This window comes from Eretmochelys imbricata, chromosome 1, assembly GCF_965152235.1.
Source record: "Eretmochelys imbricata isolate rEreImb1 chromosome 1, rEreImb1.hap1, whole genome shotgun sequence".
Taxonomy (NCBI): Eukaryota; Metazoa; Chordata; order Testudines; family Cheloniidae; genus Eretmochelys; species Eretmochelys imbricata.
Genome location: NC_135572.1, coordinates 333,415,244 through 333,429,350, shown reverse-complemented (window position 1 = coordinate 333,429,350; position 14,107 = coordinate 333,415,244). Strand labels below are relative to the sequence as shown.

At 41.2% G+C, this 14,107-nt stretch overlaps 1 protein-coding gene across 8 annotated transcripts in view; it reads right to left on the bottom strand.

Annotated features, from left to right (window-relative positions):
* The window catches only part of ATXN7L1 (ataxin 7 like 1), a 203,032-nt gene that overhangs the window by 41,157 nt on the left and 147,768 nt on the right, over positions 1-14,107 (bottom strand). For 7 of the 8 annotated variants that reach the window (XM_077835519.1, XM_077835520.1, XM_077835527.1 and 4 more), the window contains one exon: positions 1,886-2,169. In XM_077835519.1, the coding sequence (XP_077691645.1) occupies positions 1,886-2,169 (284 nt within the window). Of the gene's footprint in view, positions 1-1,885; positions 2,170-5,687; positions 5,811-14,107 lie in introns of those variants that run through there. The other variant, XM_077835547.1, reaches the window with a different exon arrangement.

Sequence of the window (14,107 nt, the reverse complement as noted above, 5' to 3'; positions counted from 1 at the left end):
CAACAGGCCCATATTCTGCCTTCTCACCACAGATAAGATTGTGCAGGTCATGATCACAGATTGTGCAGCCTCCCCAGATCCTACCTCCTCCTCCCCATTAAGAGAAACCAGACCCCAGTTTTGCTCTCTGTGTGTGGATGTACACATGTGCAGCCCTCTTCACTTGTGGTGGAAGAAGAAATGAGAGACAAGATTTACCTAGCACCAGTGTCTCTTCCCTAAACCTGTGTAGTATTTCCTGATATTTAAGAAAAAATAAAAGCTTAAAAATTATTTTACAGTGTGATAGGGTGAAGTCCCATCAGATTAGGGTGACGTTTTTGTATCATACTGCCTCCTTACCAAAATTAAAAACAGAATGTTGTACACAGCATATACTCTAAGTTTTTGTCCCTTTTAAAGGTATAACAATGCAAAATTGTACGCATTTCCTGAGAGTAAGATGAGTAACTGTATTGCACAGCTACACAACTAACACACTGGAGCCACATAACAATATCCCTGAAAAGCTCATTCATTAGTACAGGCATGATGTTTAACATGAAAAACACTTACTGATGGCACATCCAATGGACACCTTGCAAGTGGCAGAAGTTATGTTTCTCAGTTGAACTAACCACATGTATATAATAAGAGTCCAGGAATGTCATGTGAGTCATTTTGAAACCTAAAACGTCTGTTGAGTCAGTATAAAGTGATGGAAGCAGCTAGAAACGTGGCTGAGAGCTCTTTTTCTTCGGATTATTAACAGGGTGAATCATCACTGGGTTTTGCACCCTGTTACGGTCCAGTTTTTAAGTTCTCAGCCATTCTGACTTTACAAATTACACCTGTGCAGTGTACAACTAGAGAAGGCATGTATCTATGCCATGTCAAGAGACTCAGACCATTGTGATACCAGAGGTAACTCAACCAATCACCACCCTTACTCTGTAGCTAATTTGCATGCACATTTTCATTGGCTGAATGAGGGACACTACACAGATTATGTGGCCCAACTGCCACACCCATGCACCCAACTGTCACCGGCACAAATCAACACCACTCACACAACAACATAATCAGCACACACAACTACCCCAAACTCACCTAGCCTCTTGTCAGAGCATACACCTCTCACTTTCCACTCAAACAAATCCACACAGCTCTCCCAGCACAACACAACCCACACACAAATTAACACAATCCCCCACCCAACGACAAAACCAGCACACACAATAACCCCACTTTGAAGCCCTACGATGTCTGTTGTATCAGTGTGAAGTGATGGAAACAGCTTCAAGCAAGGTAGAGAGCTTTTTCTGTTTAGAATATCACCAGGTTCAACCATCACTGTGATTCACAGTCTGTTACTGTCCAATATTTAAGTTCTCAGACATTTTTGGCTTTTTTACACACAACTTTATGAATTATAGCCACCTGGCAGCATGGGCCCTCAGCTACAAGATATACATTAATAACTCAAATCTCAAGTATTCAATTGGAGTGACTGAAGAACAATACTAAATCTTGGTAAGTTGATCATTACTACACTGGTTTGCAGCAAATTTGTTCAATATGGCTAAAAATAAATTAAAAAGGGAGAGCCTGTTGCCCTTTTATTTTACTGCATTTATTCCTTAGATAGTCTACATTTTATCTGCTGGTCAACTGAGGACAAATAGTTAACCACCAAGGTTAATTCTAAGGCAAAATGAACTTGTATTTTATTAAGGAAATATTTTATCCATATGGCAAGGGCTTGCAGGCTAACTATTCATATTAAAAACAGCATCTTACAGTAAAACATAGCTATAGCATATTACTATATATTACTCCTCAGCTACAAAAATTATTAATGAAGAATGATGGACTATCTCAAAAGGCGCAGTACAATATCACTCACCTGAAAGTCTTTTGTAAGGCTTGTTACTGCTTTTAGTGCCGTTTTGGTGTTTCTTGTCTATTGAAGGAGCTAGAATTCCTTTGCCGTTCAGAATCTTTTCTGGAGATGGTGGCACTGACTTAGATGTCAAAGCAGATTTAATCAAAGTTGGAGCAGGTATGGTGGATGAAGAGGCTGAGTAGGAGGTGATGGTGGTGGCGGTTGTAGAATTCATTTTAACATTGGCACCATCTGCCTTCACTAGGTTAGGAATTTTCTCTAGACTGACTACAGGAACAGGAACACTGCAAAACCAAAGAAAGAGTCTTCAAGTTGTATTTTCTGTACCACAGGATTTACAGTTTTTTGACTTATTTCTACATTTTATTATGAATTAGACACAGTTATATAAGAACATCTGAATGAAGTCACATAATATCCTGGGACCAGACTAAAAATGAGATACTTTGCAAACATGTAATATTTCGTTCAATTAGGTATTTACATAAATGGCCATTTTTCAAAGCATGGAAGTTTTGAGAACCAATTATATAGGTCAAGGTATATACTTTTCCTTTTTACGATCCATTTTCCCCACTATTTATAATTCCTCTTTGGAATCTTGAAATTTAAAATTAGTCTTTTTATATAAAGATTTTATTCCTCCAATAACAGGCAAACACTTTTTTTTTTTTTTTTTGCCGTACAGTGTTCATCATGATTGTGTGCTTTGCTATTGGCAGTATTAACATTAATTAATAAATATCCATAAAACATTCTCTTGCTTAGAAGGGTCCCAAAAGATTATATGTATTTTGGGGATTAGAGGGAAAGAAGTCACATTTTGAACCTGGCAACTTTAACAGTCTCCCTAATGAGTTTGGCAGACCCTAAAATATATTTTAATACAATTTTAAGAATTAATAAATAAACAATCAGCTTAATTTGTCCTTTCTAGAATAAGCTCAGCAATAATGAGCTCTGTATAATTTGACCTTTTTAACAGTATATTTATGGCATTAACAAATGTAACATTCTCAATTCAATAGCAAGAGGTGAGCAAGATCGGATTTATTTTAGTTTAATAAAGAAATTTATTTTAATCCTAAAATACTTTGAGTTTACTGGCTGACATGCAAATGAGCAGACATATAGTGAAGACGCACAATTCTTTGTCCATCCATCCAACATCCATCCTCATATTGCCTGCCAGCTCAAGCCCTCCCCAGGAAAACAAATCCAGATAGATAACATTCATGATAAAGAGGCACAGAGCTTTAAGCCCAGGTATTGTTAAAAAGCCATAATGAAAACATCTCCATTATTCCACTCCTTGCCCCACCCTCTTTGAGGCATTCCTCTTGTCAGACAGGGTGTGCTCAACTACTTTTTCACCAAATACATATCCAGATGGCACGCAAATTCTCTGGTGATGCTCTCGGGGCATTATTCCATACTGAGGAAACAGACAGACTGTCCTTGAAATGCAAGAGCTGTTCCTAAACATGAATCAAAGGGGATATTTGTGTAGCAGACCAAATCTTCACCAGTAAGTACAAGTATCACCTCTGCTGCTTTCTCAGCTTCTGCTTGCTTGGCCAAGAACGGCTACACAGGGTCAGACCAATGGCCCACCTAGCCCAGTACCCTGTCTTTCAACAAAAAGAAAAGGAGGACTTGTGGCACCTTAGAGACGAACAAATTTATTTGAGCATAAGCTTTCATGAGCTACAGCTCACTTCATCACAAAAGCTTATGCTCAAATAACTTTGTGAGTCTCTAAGGTGCCATAAGTCCTCCTTTTCTTTTTTGTGGATACAGACTAACATGGCTGCTACTCTGAAACCTGTCTTTCAACAGTGGCTGGTTCCAGAAGAGAACAGTGCAATTTATTCCGTGATCCATACCCTGTCATCCACTCCCAGCTTCCGGTAGTCAGAGGTGTAGGGACAGCCAGAGTATGGGGTTGCGTATCTGACCATCTTTGGCTAATAGCTATTGATGGACCTGTCCTACATGACCTTATCTAATTCTTTTTTGAACCCTGTTATACTTTTGGCCTTCACAACATCCCCTGGCAACAAGTTTCACACGTTGACTGTGCATTGTGTGAAGTACTTCCTTATTTTTTTTTTTTTAAATCTGCAGCCTATTAATTTCATTGGATGACTCTTGGTTTGTGTGTAGGGGCAAATAACATTTCCTTATTCACTTTCTCTACACCATTCACACCTGTGTCATATCCCCCTCAGTTGTCTCTTTCCCAAGATGAACAGCCCCAGCATTTTAAGCTCTCCTCACATGGAAGCTGTTCCATACCCCTAATCTTTTTTGCTGCCCTTCTCTGTACTGTCTCCAATTCTAATGCAACTTTTTTGAGATGTGGCAACCAGAACTGCATGCAGTATTCAAGGCGTGGTCATACCATGGACTTACATAGCAGCATTATGGTATTTTCTGTCTTCTTATTTATCCCTTTCCCAATAGTTCCTAACATTATGTTAGCTTTTTTGACTGCCGCTGCACAGTGAACTGATGTTTTCCGAGAACTAACCATGACACCACTCAAGAAAAAGATCTTGGAGTCAATAGCTAATTTAGACCCCATCATTTTGTATGTACAGTTGGGATTATATTTTCTAATGTGCATTAATTTGCATCTATCAACACTGAATTTCATCTGCCATTTTCTTGCCTAGTCACCCAGTTTTGTGAGCTCCTTTTGTTAACTCTTTGCAGTCAGTTTTGGACTTAACTATCATGAATAATTCTGTATCATCTGCAAACTTTGCCACCTCACTGTTTGCCCCTTTTTCTGGTTCATTTATGAATAGGTTCATCAGCACTGGTCCCACTGAAGGTCCTTGGGGGACCCTGCTATTTACCTCTCTCCACTGTGAAAACTGACCATCTATTCCTACCCTTTGTTTTCTACCTTGTAAACATGAGAGGACCTTCCCTCCTATAGCATGATTGCTGACTTTGCTTAAGAGCCAGGGGTGTGGAGACCTTGTCAAAGGCTTTCTGAAAATCAAAGTACACTATGTCCACTGGATCACCCATGTCCACATGCTTTTTGACCCCCACAACGAATTCTAACAGATTGGTGAGGCATGATTTCCCTTTACAAAAACCATCTTCCTCAAGATGCTGTGTTCATCTATATGTCTGATCATTCTGTTCTTTGCTGTAGTTTCAGCCAATTTGCCTGATATTGAAGTTAGGCTTACCGGCTTCTGATTGCTCTGGAGACTTTTTTTTAAAAATCAGTATCACATTAATTATCCAGTAATGGGTGCTAAAGACTGAGCTAACCTTTAATTTTAACCCCCAGGATAACCTAGAGCACCAGGCCATCCCAGACACAGATACTTCTGATGAGTCAGAGTATAAGAAGTTGTTTAGTCTAATCATTGTCTTACAGACCTTTAAACTGTGTACATACTATAGTTAAAAAGAAAATGCATTAACTGGATGGGTACAGCACAAAGTTTCCCCTTATTACAGTTTTATTAAATGTTTCTTTTGAAGCACAAATCAAGTTTATTAACTAAGGACATTATCATTGCAAACATTTTAAAAGAGCAGAGAATGTTTACAATTGTGCTCATTCTCAAAAATTTTATATTGTTAACTGTGCATCTTCTTCTGAATCAAGATAGAAACTGAAATATGCTAACATAATATGTCTGTTAAGTGGAGTTTTTTTGCCAGGAGCATAAGTTGCCAGTGCTCTGAGATGTGCTATGGCTACCTCCTGACTTTGAGTGGAGTTCAAGATACTGGATTTTTCATACAAAGCACCAAGTGACTTAGGACTTACCTGTTTGAGAAACTGCCTCTTCCCATGCTGCATTGCTGCAGCTGGCAGAGGTGCCAGGGCTGGAGTTCCCTTAGTTTGAAAGAGAAGGAGCTGCTGACAGGGTATGCTCTGTGAGGGGCCCTGAACTTTGGAACCTTGGTCCAAAATAGCCCAAAAGTCTATTGATCTTCAGGGCATGCTGCATAACCTCTCTTTCTCCAGGCTTTTGAGGAAGGTGAGCGGAAAGCTGGAATGTGTGACTGAAGGGCTGGGATCTGTGGCTGGAGCACATCCACCTTCCCTTTCCCTGGTTTTGAAGAGTTAGGAATTTTTGTTTTATCAGTGTGATTGTAGGTTTTAATATGGCAAAAGCACCCAGAGCCTTGAGATTTGTATAAATCATACACATATCAAACCATAAAAGAATTGTGTAGCATAGCAATATCCAGATCTGGTATTAATTAGATGCAACTGTCAAAGAGGGCCAAATTCTGTGGTGGAAAAAATGGTTTTGTAAGTTGGTCAGAAAATGGGCAAAACTGTAGCATAACTTATACCCACTCTACATTCAATAGGTATGTGAAACCAGTATAAGTTACACGGTGATTGCACCCAAAGCAACACAAGGGTGCAAGATAAAGCATATCCCCTATACCTGCTTTTCCTGCTATAGTCTCACTTCAACATTGCCACAGAACTTGGCCCTCTGTGTGTATTCCTCTCCCACTCATTCAGTGAAAAGATAAGACTCCATTTATATAAAAATGACTTCTTGGAGAAAAGCATTAGTCTTCTTAGAGATGATTGAACTACAGTAATTTATGAACACAAGAAATCATGGCCAATTTAACTCAAAGTCAAGTAGTTTTTATTATGTAAAAATAAAGCTGAATAAGTTTTCAAGACACATTTTTATTTTTATATAGATACATTTAAAAACACTGATAAGCAATAAAAAGGGGCAAAAGTGTCCCCCAAAATAGATTCTCTATTTTAGTATTAAAAATAATGGAGTAAATATGCTAAAACAAGAATAATGGCAGAGAACTTACTTGTTTTATACTTACTGATAACTCAGAATTACAGAGTCTTGAATGCATATGGACCAATGAGCTAACTAACAAAGCCCAGGAGGGGTTACTAGCTTGGGTAAGTTTCAGACCACCAAATCAAACTAGAGAATAGAATGAATTGCTCCTTAAACACCTGTTGTCAGTAATGTGTGAAAAGAAAACTTGTGATATTATGGGGGACTTTACTTTTGGAGACATGCTGGAGGTCTCATGTAGCCAGAAGTAAAACATCATTAGAATTTCTAAAAATTATACATAATTTTCTAACACTAAAGGTATTGCATTCAACACAAGGCAATTATCTTGGACCTCGTGATGACAGATAATGATTAATCAATCACAGAGCTGGAAGCTGTTGGTTGCTTAGGGACCAGAAAACTTTAAAAAGAAAAGGAGTACTTGTGGCACTTTAAAGACTAACATTTATTTGAGCATAAGCTTTCGTGAGCTACAGCTCACTTCATCGGATGCATGCAGTGGAAAATACAGTAGGGGGATTTTATATACACAGAGGACATGAAATAATGGGTGTTACCATTCACACTGTAACTAGAGTGATCGGGTAAGGTGAGCTATTACCAGCAGGAGAGAAAAAAACCCTTTTGTAGTGATAATCAAGGTGGGCCATTTCCAGCAGTTGACAAGAACATGTGAGGAACAGTAGGGGGGAAAATAAACATGGGGAAATAGTTTTACTTTGTGTAATGACACATCCACTCCCAGTCTTTATTCAAGCCTAATTTAATGGTGTCCAGTTTGCAAATTAATTCCAATTCAGCAGTCTCTCGCTGGAGTCTGTTTTTGAAGTTTTTTTGTTGTAATATTGCGATTTTTAGGTCTGTAATCGAGTGACCAGAGAGATTGATGCGTTCTCTGACTGGTTTTTGATTGTTCTAATTCTTGACGTCTGATTTGTGTCCATTTATTCTTTTACGTAGAGACTGTCCGGTTTGGCAAATGTACATGGCAGAGGGGCATTGCTGGGACATGATGGCATATATCACATTGGTAGATGTGCAGGTGAACAAGCCTCTGATAGTGTGGCTGATGTGATTAGGCCCTATGATGGTGTCCCCTGAATAGATATGTGCCAGCTGTGTCCACATATGCTCAAATAAATTTGTTCGTCTCTAAAGTGCCACAAGTCCTCCTTTTCTTTTTGCGGATACAGACTAACACAGCTGCTACTCTGAAACCTGTCATTACAGAAAACTTTAGTTTTTCTCCAAGAGATCACTGATATAAATGGTGCCTTATCTTTTCACTGAATGAATTGGTGGGGGTGGGAAGGAGGAGAGGAAGGGGAAAGAAATACAATCATGACCCAAATTACATTCAGGATGGGCAAACAAAGGAAAATCCCAACCAGTAATGTATACATTTGGCACTTCAAAAAGGATTGTTAATAATGACACAGAAAAGACAGAAGTGTTTAATAAATATTTCTTTTCTGTATTTGTAAAGAAGCAGGATTATGTATTCTTATCACTGAGGATGAAGTACCTTCCAGGTCATTAATAAACTAAGGAAGATGTAAAACAACATCTACTGGGAGTAAATATTTTTAAATCAGCATGCCCGGATATCTGGCATTCAAGAGTCCTAAAAGAGTTAGCTGAGGAGATCTCTGGTCCTCCTGATATTAATTTTTAACACATCTTGGGATATTGGGGAAATGCCAGAAAACTGAAAGAGTGTTAATGTTGTGACAATGTTCAAAAAGGGTTAATATAGGTTGGGCTAGCCTGAGCAAAATAATGGAAGAGCTGATATCAGACTCACCTGAAAAAGAATTAAAGGACAGGAATATGATGCTTGCCGGTTAACATAGTTTCATGGAACAAAACTAATTACCTGTACTGTAACTGTTGTTGTTTGAGATATTGGTGCAGATGTGCAGTATTCCACTCAAAGTGTGCATCACAGTCTGAGAACTTTGCAAAAGCACTCATGCCTTTCAGTCCTATAGCCCCTCCCCTGCTATAAGGGCAACGCTGCCCTGACTCCCTTCAGTTCCTTCGCACCAGAATCTAAAGCTAATAATTCTGATGAGGAGGGGATGTAGGGTGGGTCGTAGAATCTACATCTGCACCCACATATTAGAGAAAAACAATTACAGTTCAGGTAAGTTACTAGTTTATTTCTTCGAGTAGTTGCAGACATGTATTCCACTAAGGCCACTCAAAAGCAATAACTAAAGGAGGTGGGGCTAAAGAACAACTGCAAAACTGCCCTCCCAAAGTTTGCATCTGACCTTGATGCAGTCGTACTAACATAATGCTTGGTAAAAATATATACTGAAGACAATGGTAGCTGCTCTGCAAATGTCTAATATAGAACATCACTGAGGAATGTGACTGAAGCTATTTGGGCCCTTGTTGAATGAGCCACTGGTCTTTGAGGAGGTGTAGACTGAGCCACTTCATATGCTGCCATAATGCTGGAAGTAATCCATCTGGGAACTGTCTGCTTGGAAACCACCTGACCCTTCACATGATCTGCATAAGAGACCGAGTCAAGACGACTGATGACTTGGAGACAGACAATCCCTTTTAAAAAATCTGCATATCAGGGAGTTAGAAAAAATTATCTTCCCTTAAAACACTGGAATGTCAATATCCTCATTAAGCAGACGCTCAAGGAGCTCAGAGACAGTCCTGATGACTTAAGAAGCAACAGATAATCCAAAACATCTTGAATGCACGCTTGCTTTGGCTGGATTCCCAGAGCTAGTGACCAAACAGAATAATGCTTTCATTTGATAAAATATGTCGTTTAGTAGAAAGCTTTCTGCTGTTAAGTAACACTCAGTGCCCTGCTTCCAAGCAATGTCCTTCCCCCTTATCTAACCATATAGCATCCACGTCAACAGATGCAGACTGCTCAGTGCATCAGAAGGGAGGAAGGGAAAGTATTTGGGATGTCAGACAGGTCAAGAAGATCAGAGAATCAGCCTGGTCTTGGGCAAGCTGGCGATGAGAGTATCAGTTTGGTATGATCCAACTGCAGTTTCAGGATAACCTGAAGAATTAAAGTATACATCAGCTCTGATCCCCAATTCAAATGGAAGGCACTGATTAAAGAGCCTAGACTGGGCCCCACTCGAGATCACAACTGACTGCATTTCCTGTTGTCTTTTGTTGCAAACAAGTCTATCACTGCAATACTCCAATCTCTGAAGATGGATCTCAATACGTTGTTCTTCAAGGACCAATCATGATTCTAGGATAAAAAACTGTTGAGGTGGTCGGCTAACTGATTCTGAACACTAAGTGAGCCGCTGTGGGGGTAATCACCTCCTTGATACACAGATACCAAAATTTTATCACTTCCTGGCAAGGTGGGTTGGAACTAGCCCCTCCCTGCTTGTTCACATAATATATTTCAATGATATGGTCATTAAGGATATGAACCGCTGTACCCCTGATCTGAGACTGAAAGGCCAGGCATTCACTGTAAATAGCGCAAAGTTCCAGAAAAATGATACAAAGGGAAACGTCCAGAACTTGCGATGACCCTAGATGTGCTCCCCAGCCCATTGGGAATATACTGGGAACTATAGTCCTGGTTGGAGAAGGGTGGACAAAGGGAACCCTGGACAAACATTGAACTGATCTGTCCTCCACTCTAGGGAGTCCAGGATGTTTGGTGGTACTCATACTAAGATGTCCTTCAACTGACTATCTGGGAGCTAGACTAGTTTCATCCAGCCTTGATGAGAACACAAATGCAATCTTGCATGTTGGACTACCTAAGTGCATGCCACCATATGCCCTAGTAACTTTAGGCACACACAGATTGTAGCTGATGAGTGATCATGAGACCAGAGGGATAGACATAGTTGGTGAATTGCCTGAAATTTCTCGATCATTAGGAAAGCCCTCAAACTTGTATAGTCTAGTAGGGCCCCAATGAACTCTATTTTTTGAGTTGATATTAGGTGTGACTTCCCTTTGTTCTAAATTAGACCCAGGTTATCAAAAAGACAAAATTGTGAACTGGATGTGGCAGAGAACGTGGTCTTTGGACTTGTCCCTCAGTAACCAATCATCCAGATAAGGAAAGATGTGAATTCCCATTTTCCTGACGTAGGTCACCACTACAGTCATGCATCTGGTAAATACATGTAGGGCTGAGGACAGGCCAAAGGGAGCACCATATATTGATAATGCTGCACTGCCACTACAAATCTCAGAAATATCCTGTGGCCTGGGAAAATCTGCACATGGAAGCAGGCATCCTGAAGATCTAGAGCAGCAAACCAGTCATTGTGATCCAGTGTGGGGAGAACAGTAGTCTGGATATCCATGCAGAATCTCCGTATCTGATGTATTTGTTGAGACCATGAAGAGCAAGGATAGCTTTCATCCCTTCTTTGGACTTGGGGATCAGGAAGGAACAGAAGCAGAATTCCTTTCCCTGATGATGAACTTCCTCTCTAAAAGCCCCCAGAACACCCAGAATTTGGACCTGCTGAAGGAGGTAGGAGGGGAGAATGGACAGAAATTGGATGGTATAACCTGATCCCAGAGTGCTTAGGATCACCTTGTCCATAGTTATTGTTTCCCAAGCACTTTAGAAGCCTGTCCTTGAACTTTGGAGATATGGTCAATAACTTCACCATTGGTATGCTGCCCTCAATACGAAAGTCAAATAGGCTGCATGCCCTAAGGTGGTGGAGGAAGGGCTGGTGGATCAAATCTGGACCCAGGTCTTCTCTTCTGGTGATCTATGCCCCTTTCTAGGGAAGTCTTGCTGCCTAGCAGACTAATATGTGACTGTCAGACGTATCAAGGTAGATGGTATTGCTAGTGTTGCTATTGACTCATAACAATGTCTCTTTGTGGCCTGCTATAAACCCACAGTGACTGCAAAATAACACAAGAGTCCTTAAAAGGATGCAATGTCTTGTCAGTTTTCTCAGAAAACAAAAACCAATCAATCATCGAAAAGTAAGTCCTCCTCTGTGCTCTATTGGACCTCAGGAGCTACGCCGGAGTTCTGTAATCACTAGGTCCTTCTCTTTATTACAGAGGCGGCCATAAATCTGGATGAAGGATCTGCTGTCCAGTGCCGACTGCAAAGACATCTTGGCCACCAAACGGCCTTCTGCAATGAATGCTGTAAACCAGGGGTCTCAAACTCAATTTACCTTAGGGCCAGTGCCCATTCTAAAATCCTCCCAGCGAGCCAATAATGTCACTGAAGATGGTGTTCAGAAAATAAATGGTTTATGTTGTATTTTTTATTTCAAATTTCTTAGAAATAATAAAATTGTCATACAACTTTATACAATTCTTTGCCTGCCAGAGAGTTTTTAGTGCTTGCCAGACACCTGGCAACGCTTCAGTTCTGTCAGATGTTTAGCCTCAGTGACTGAGCAGTTGAAACCTTCAGGATTGCAGCAAGAGGTGCATCAGACAGTTGTGTTCAGTATTTTGACTTATTTATATTCATCGTGGAAAAAAGTGATGCTGCCTCCATGGCTGCCTCTGCCCGGCGACTAGTGATGTATCTCTGTTCCTCTCCCCCAGCCAATGGGAGCTGCGGCGGGCAGCTCCTGCAGCAGACAGAGCCAGCAGTGTGTCTGCATGGGTCTCTCCTCTACGGGCCATAGTGGAGAGGTTCTTGGGCCGCTGATGGCCCCGGGGCCGGGACTTTGAGACCCCTGCCTTAAACTCTTCCTTGGAGGATTCTCGCAACTTATCCATAAACTTGGACATAGCATCCCAATTCACAAAATCATACTTAAATGATAATACCTGCTGTTTCGCAATACACATTTGTAATTAAGAGGTTGAATAAACTTTTCTCCCTATCAAGACTAGCCTCTTAGACTGTTTGTCTTTAGGTGTGGATTTATATCTCTCGTGTCATAATCTCTTGTTTGCAGCCATCACAATAAGAGAATTAGGAGCTGAATGTGAGGAAAAAAATGCTCAAAACCCTGCCTGGGGACATAATACCTCTTATCACTATGCTTTGCTTTTAAAGACATTGGGGTATTTCACAGAGATTTGGCAGACTCTAACATCACTTCATTTATATGGAGAGTGACTCTGGCAGGAGCAGAGGACTGAAGAATATTCACTAATGTATGGGTGTTCTTCTGAACAAACTCAGCTTGAATACCTAAGGGTGACACTGTTTGTCTCAGGAGATCTTGATGTGATTTTAAAATCCTCTGACACCAGAGATGAATAATCTGGCACTGTAGCCTCATTTGCTGATGAGGAAGAAGAGGGAAGCAGGATCAGTGGAATCTCCTGTGGCAATGCATGACTAATATAGGATCAGACTGCACCAACTCATAGGGAGTCACCTCAGTCTGCGGCTGCAGCACAGGTGGATCATGAGGGGACACTACCAGAGGAATGTGTGACCTCACCCTGGAACGAGTGGAAGACTGGGACCTCAGTGAATGAGAAACTCCCCGGGATTTCCAAGGAGGCCACTGTTGATAGGGGTACGGCACTGGTGGCCAGTAGGAGCTAGGCCAGGAACCTTTATCCCTGCAGAAGCAATACCAATCTCTGTATGTAGGGTGACTTCCAGGAAGTCTCAACGACCCTCAAGAATGGTGTGGCGAAGGAAAAGTCTCCAAACTCAATCCTGAAGACCCTTCCAAGTAGTCTGATAGTAATGGAGGAGCTGCTCCAGTGAAGCCAGTAAACACCGCGTGTCATCCACAGCCCTATATGCAGGTCTCATCGGCACCAATGATGGTACGATGGTTGGCACTGAGTACTGACAAAGGCATTGCACTCACTTTCATTCCTGAAGCTGGTACCGATACAGAGGATGAAATTGATATCAGACCCAGAGATGTAGAGTACTGCAATCACTGTGCTGGCAATGCTCTTGGTACCAAGCAGGAAGCTGACTGCAACCCTGACCCTCAGATACGAGGCTGTGTGGAAGACAGTACCGACAACAAGTCTAGATCCAGTCCATGCAGCACTCAGGACACCAAAGAAGCTGCCAGCACAATCAAATGTTCCTGGGTAGTGGAGAATCAGGAACAGAAAAACACAGCAAGTCTGCTGATGCCTGATATGCTGCCAGTGCAGAAACTGTTGGTGCCATCACCACTCTCATTGGTACCGGACTCAGTGGACACCCTTTGGACAGTACGGGAGTTTATAGTATGGCATCCATCTGATCTTGCCTCAGTATTGGAGACCGAGTGGATTGTCCAGCTCTATCCTGAGTACTGAAGACTCACATTGCTAGTCTGCACTCCTCCGCAACAGGGAGCAGGAATCTCACTGAGCTCTGGAACAGCCTCAGTCCATTTTGTGGGTTCTTTTTCCTTAGAGGAACACAGGCAGGAGAACGATCTCCCTTCTTCCTGGGTGAGGAATCCAA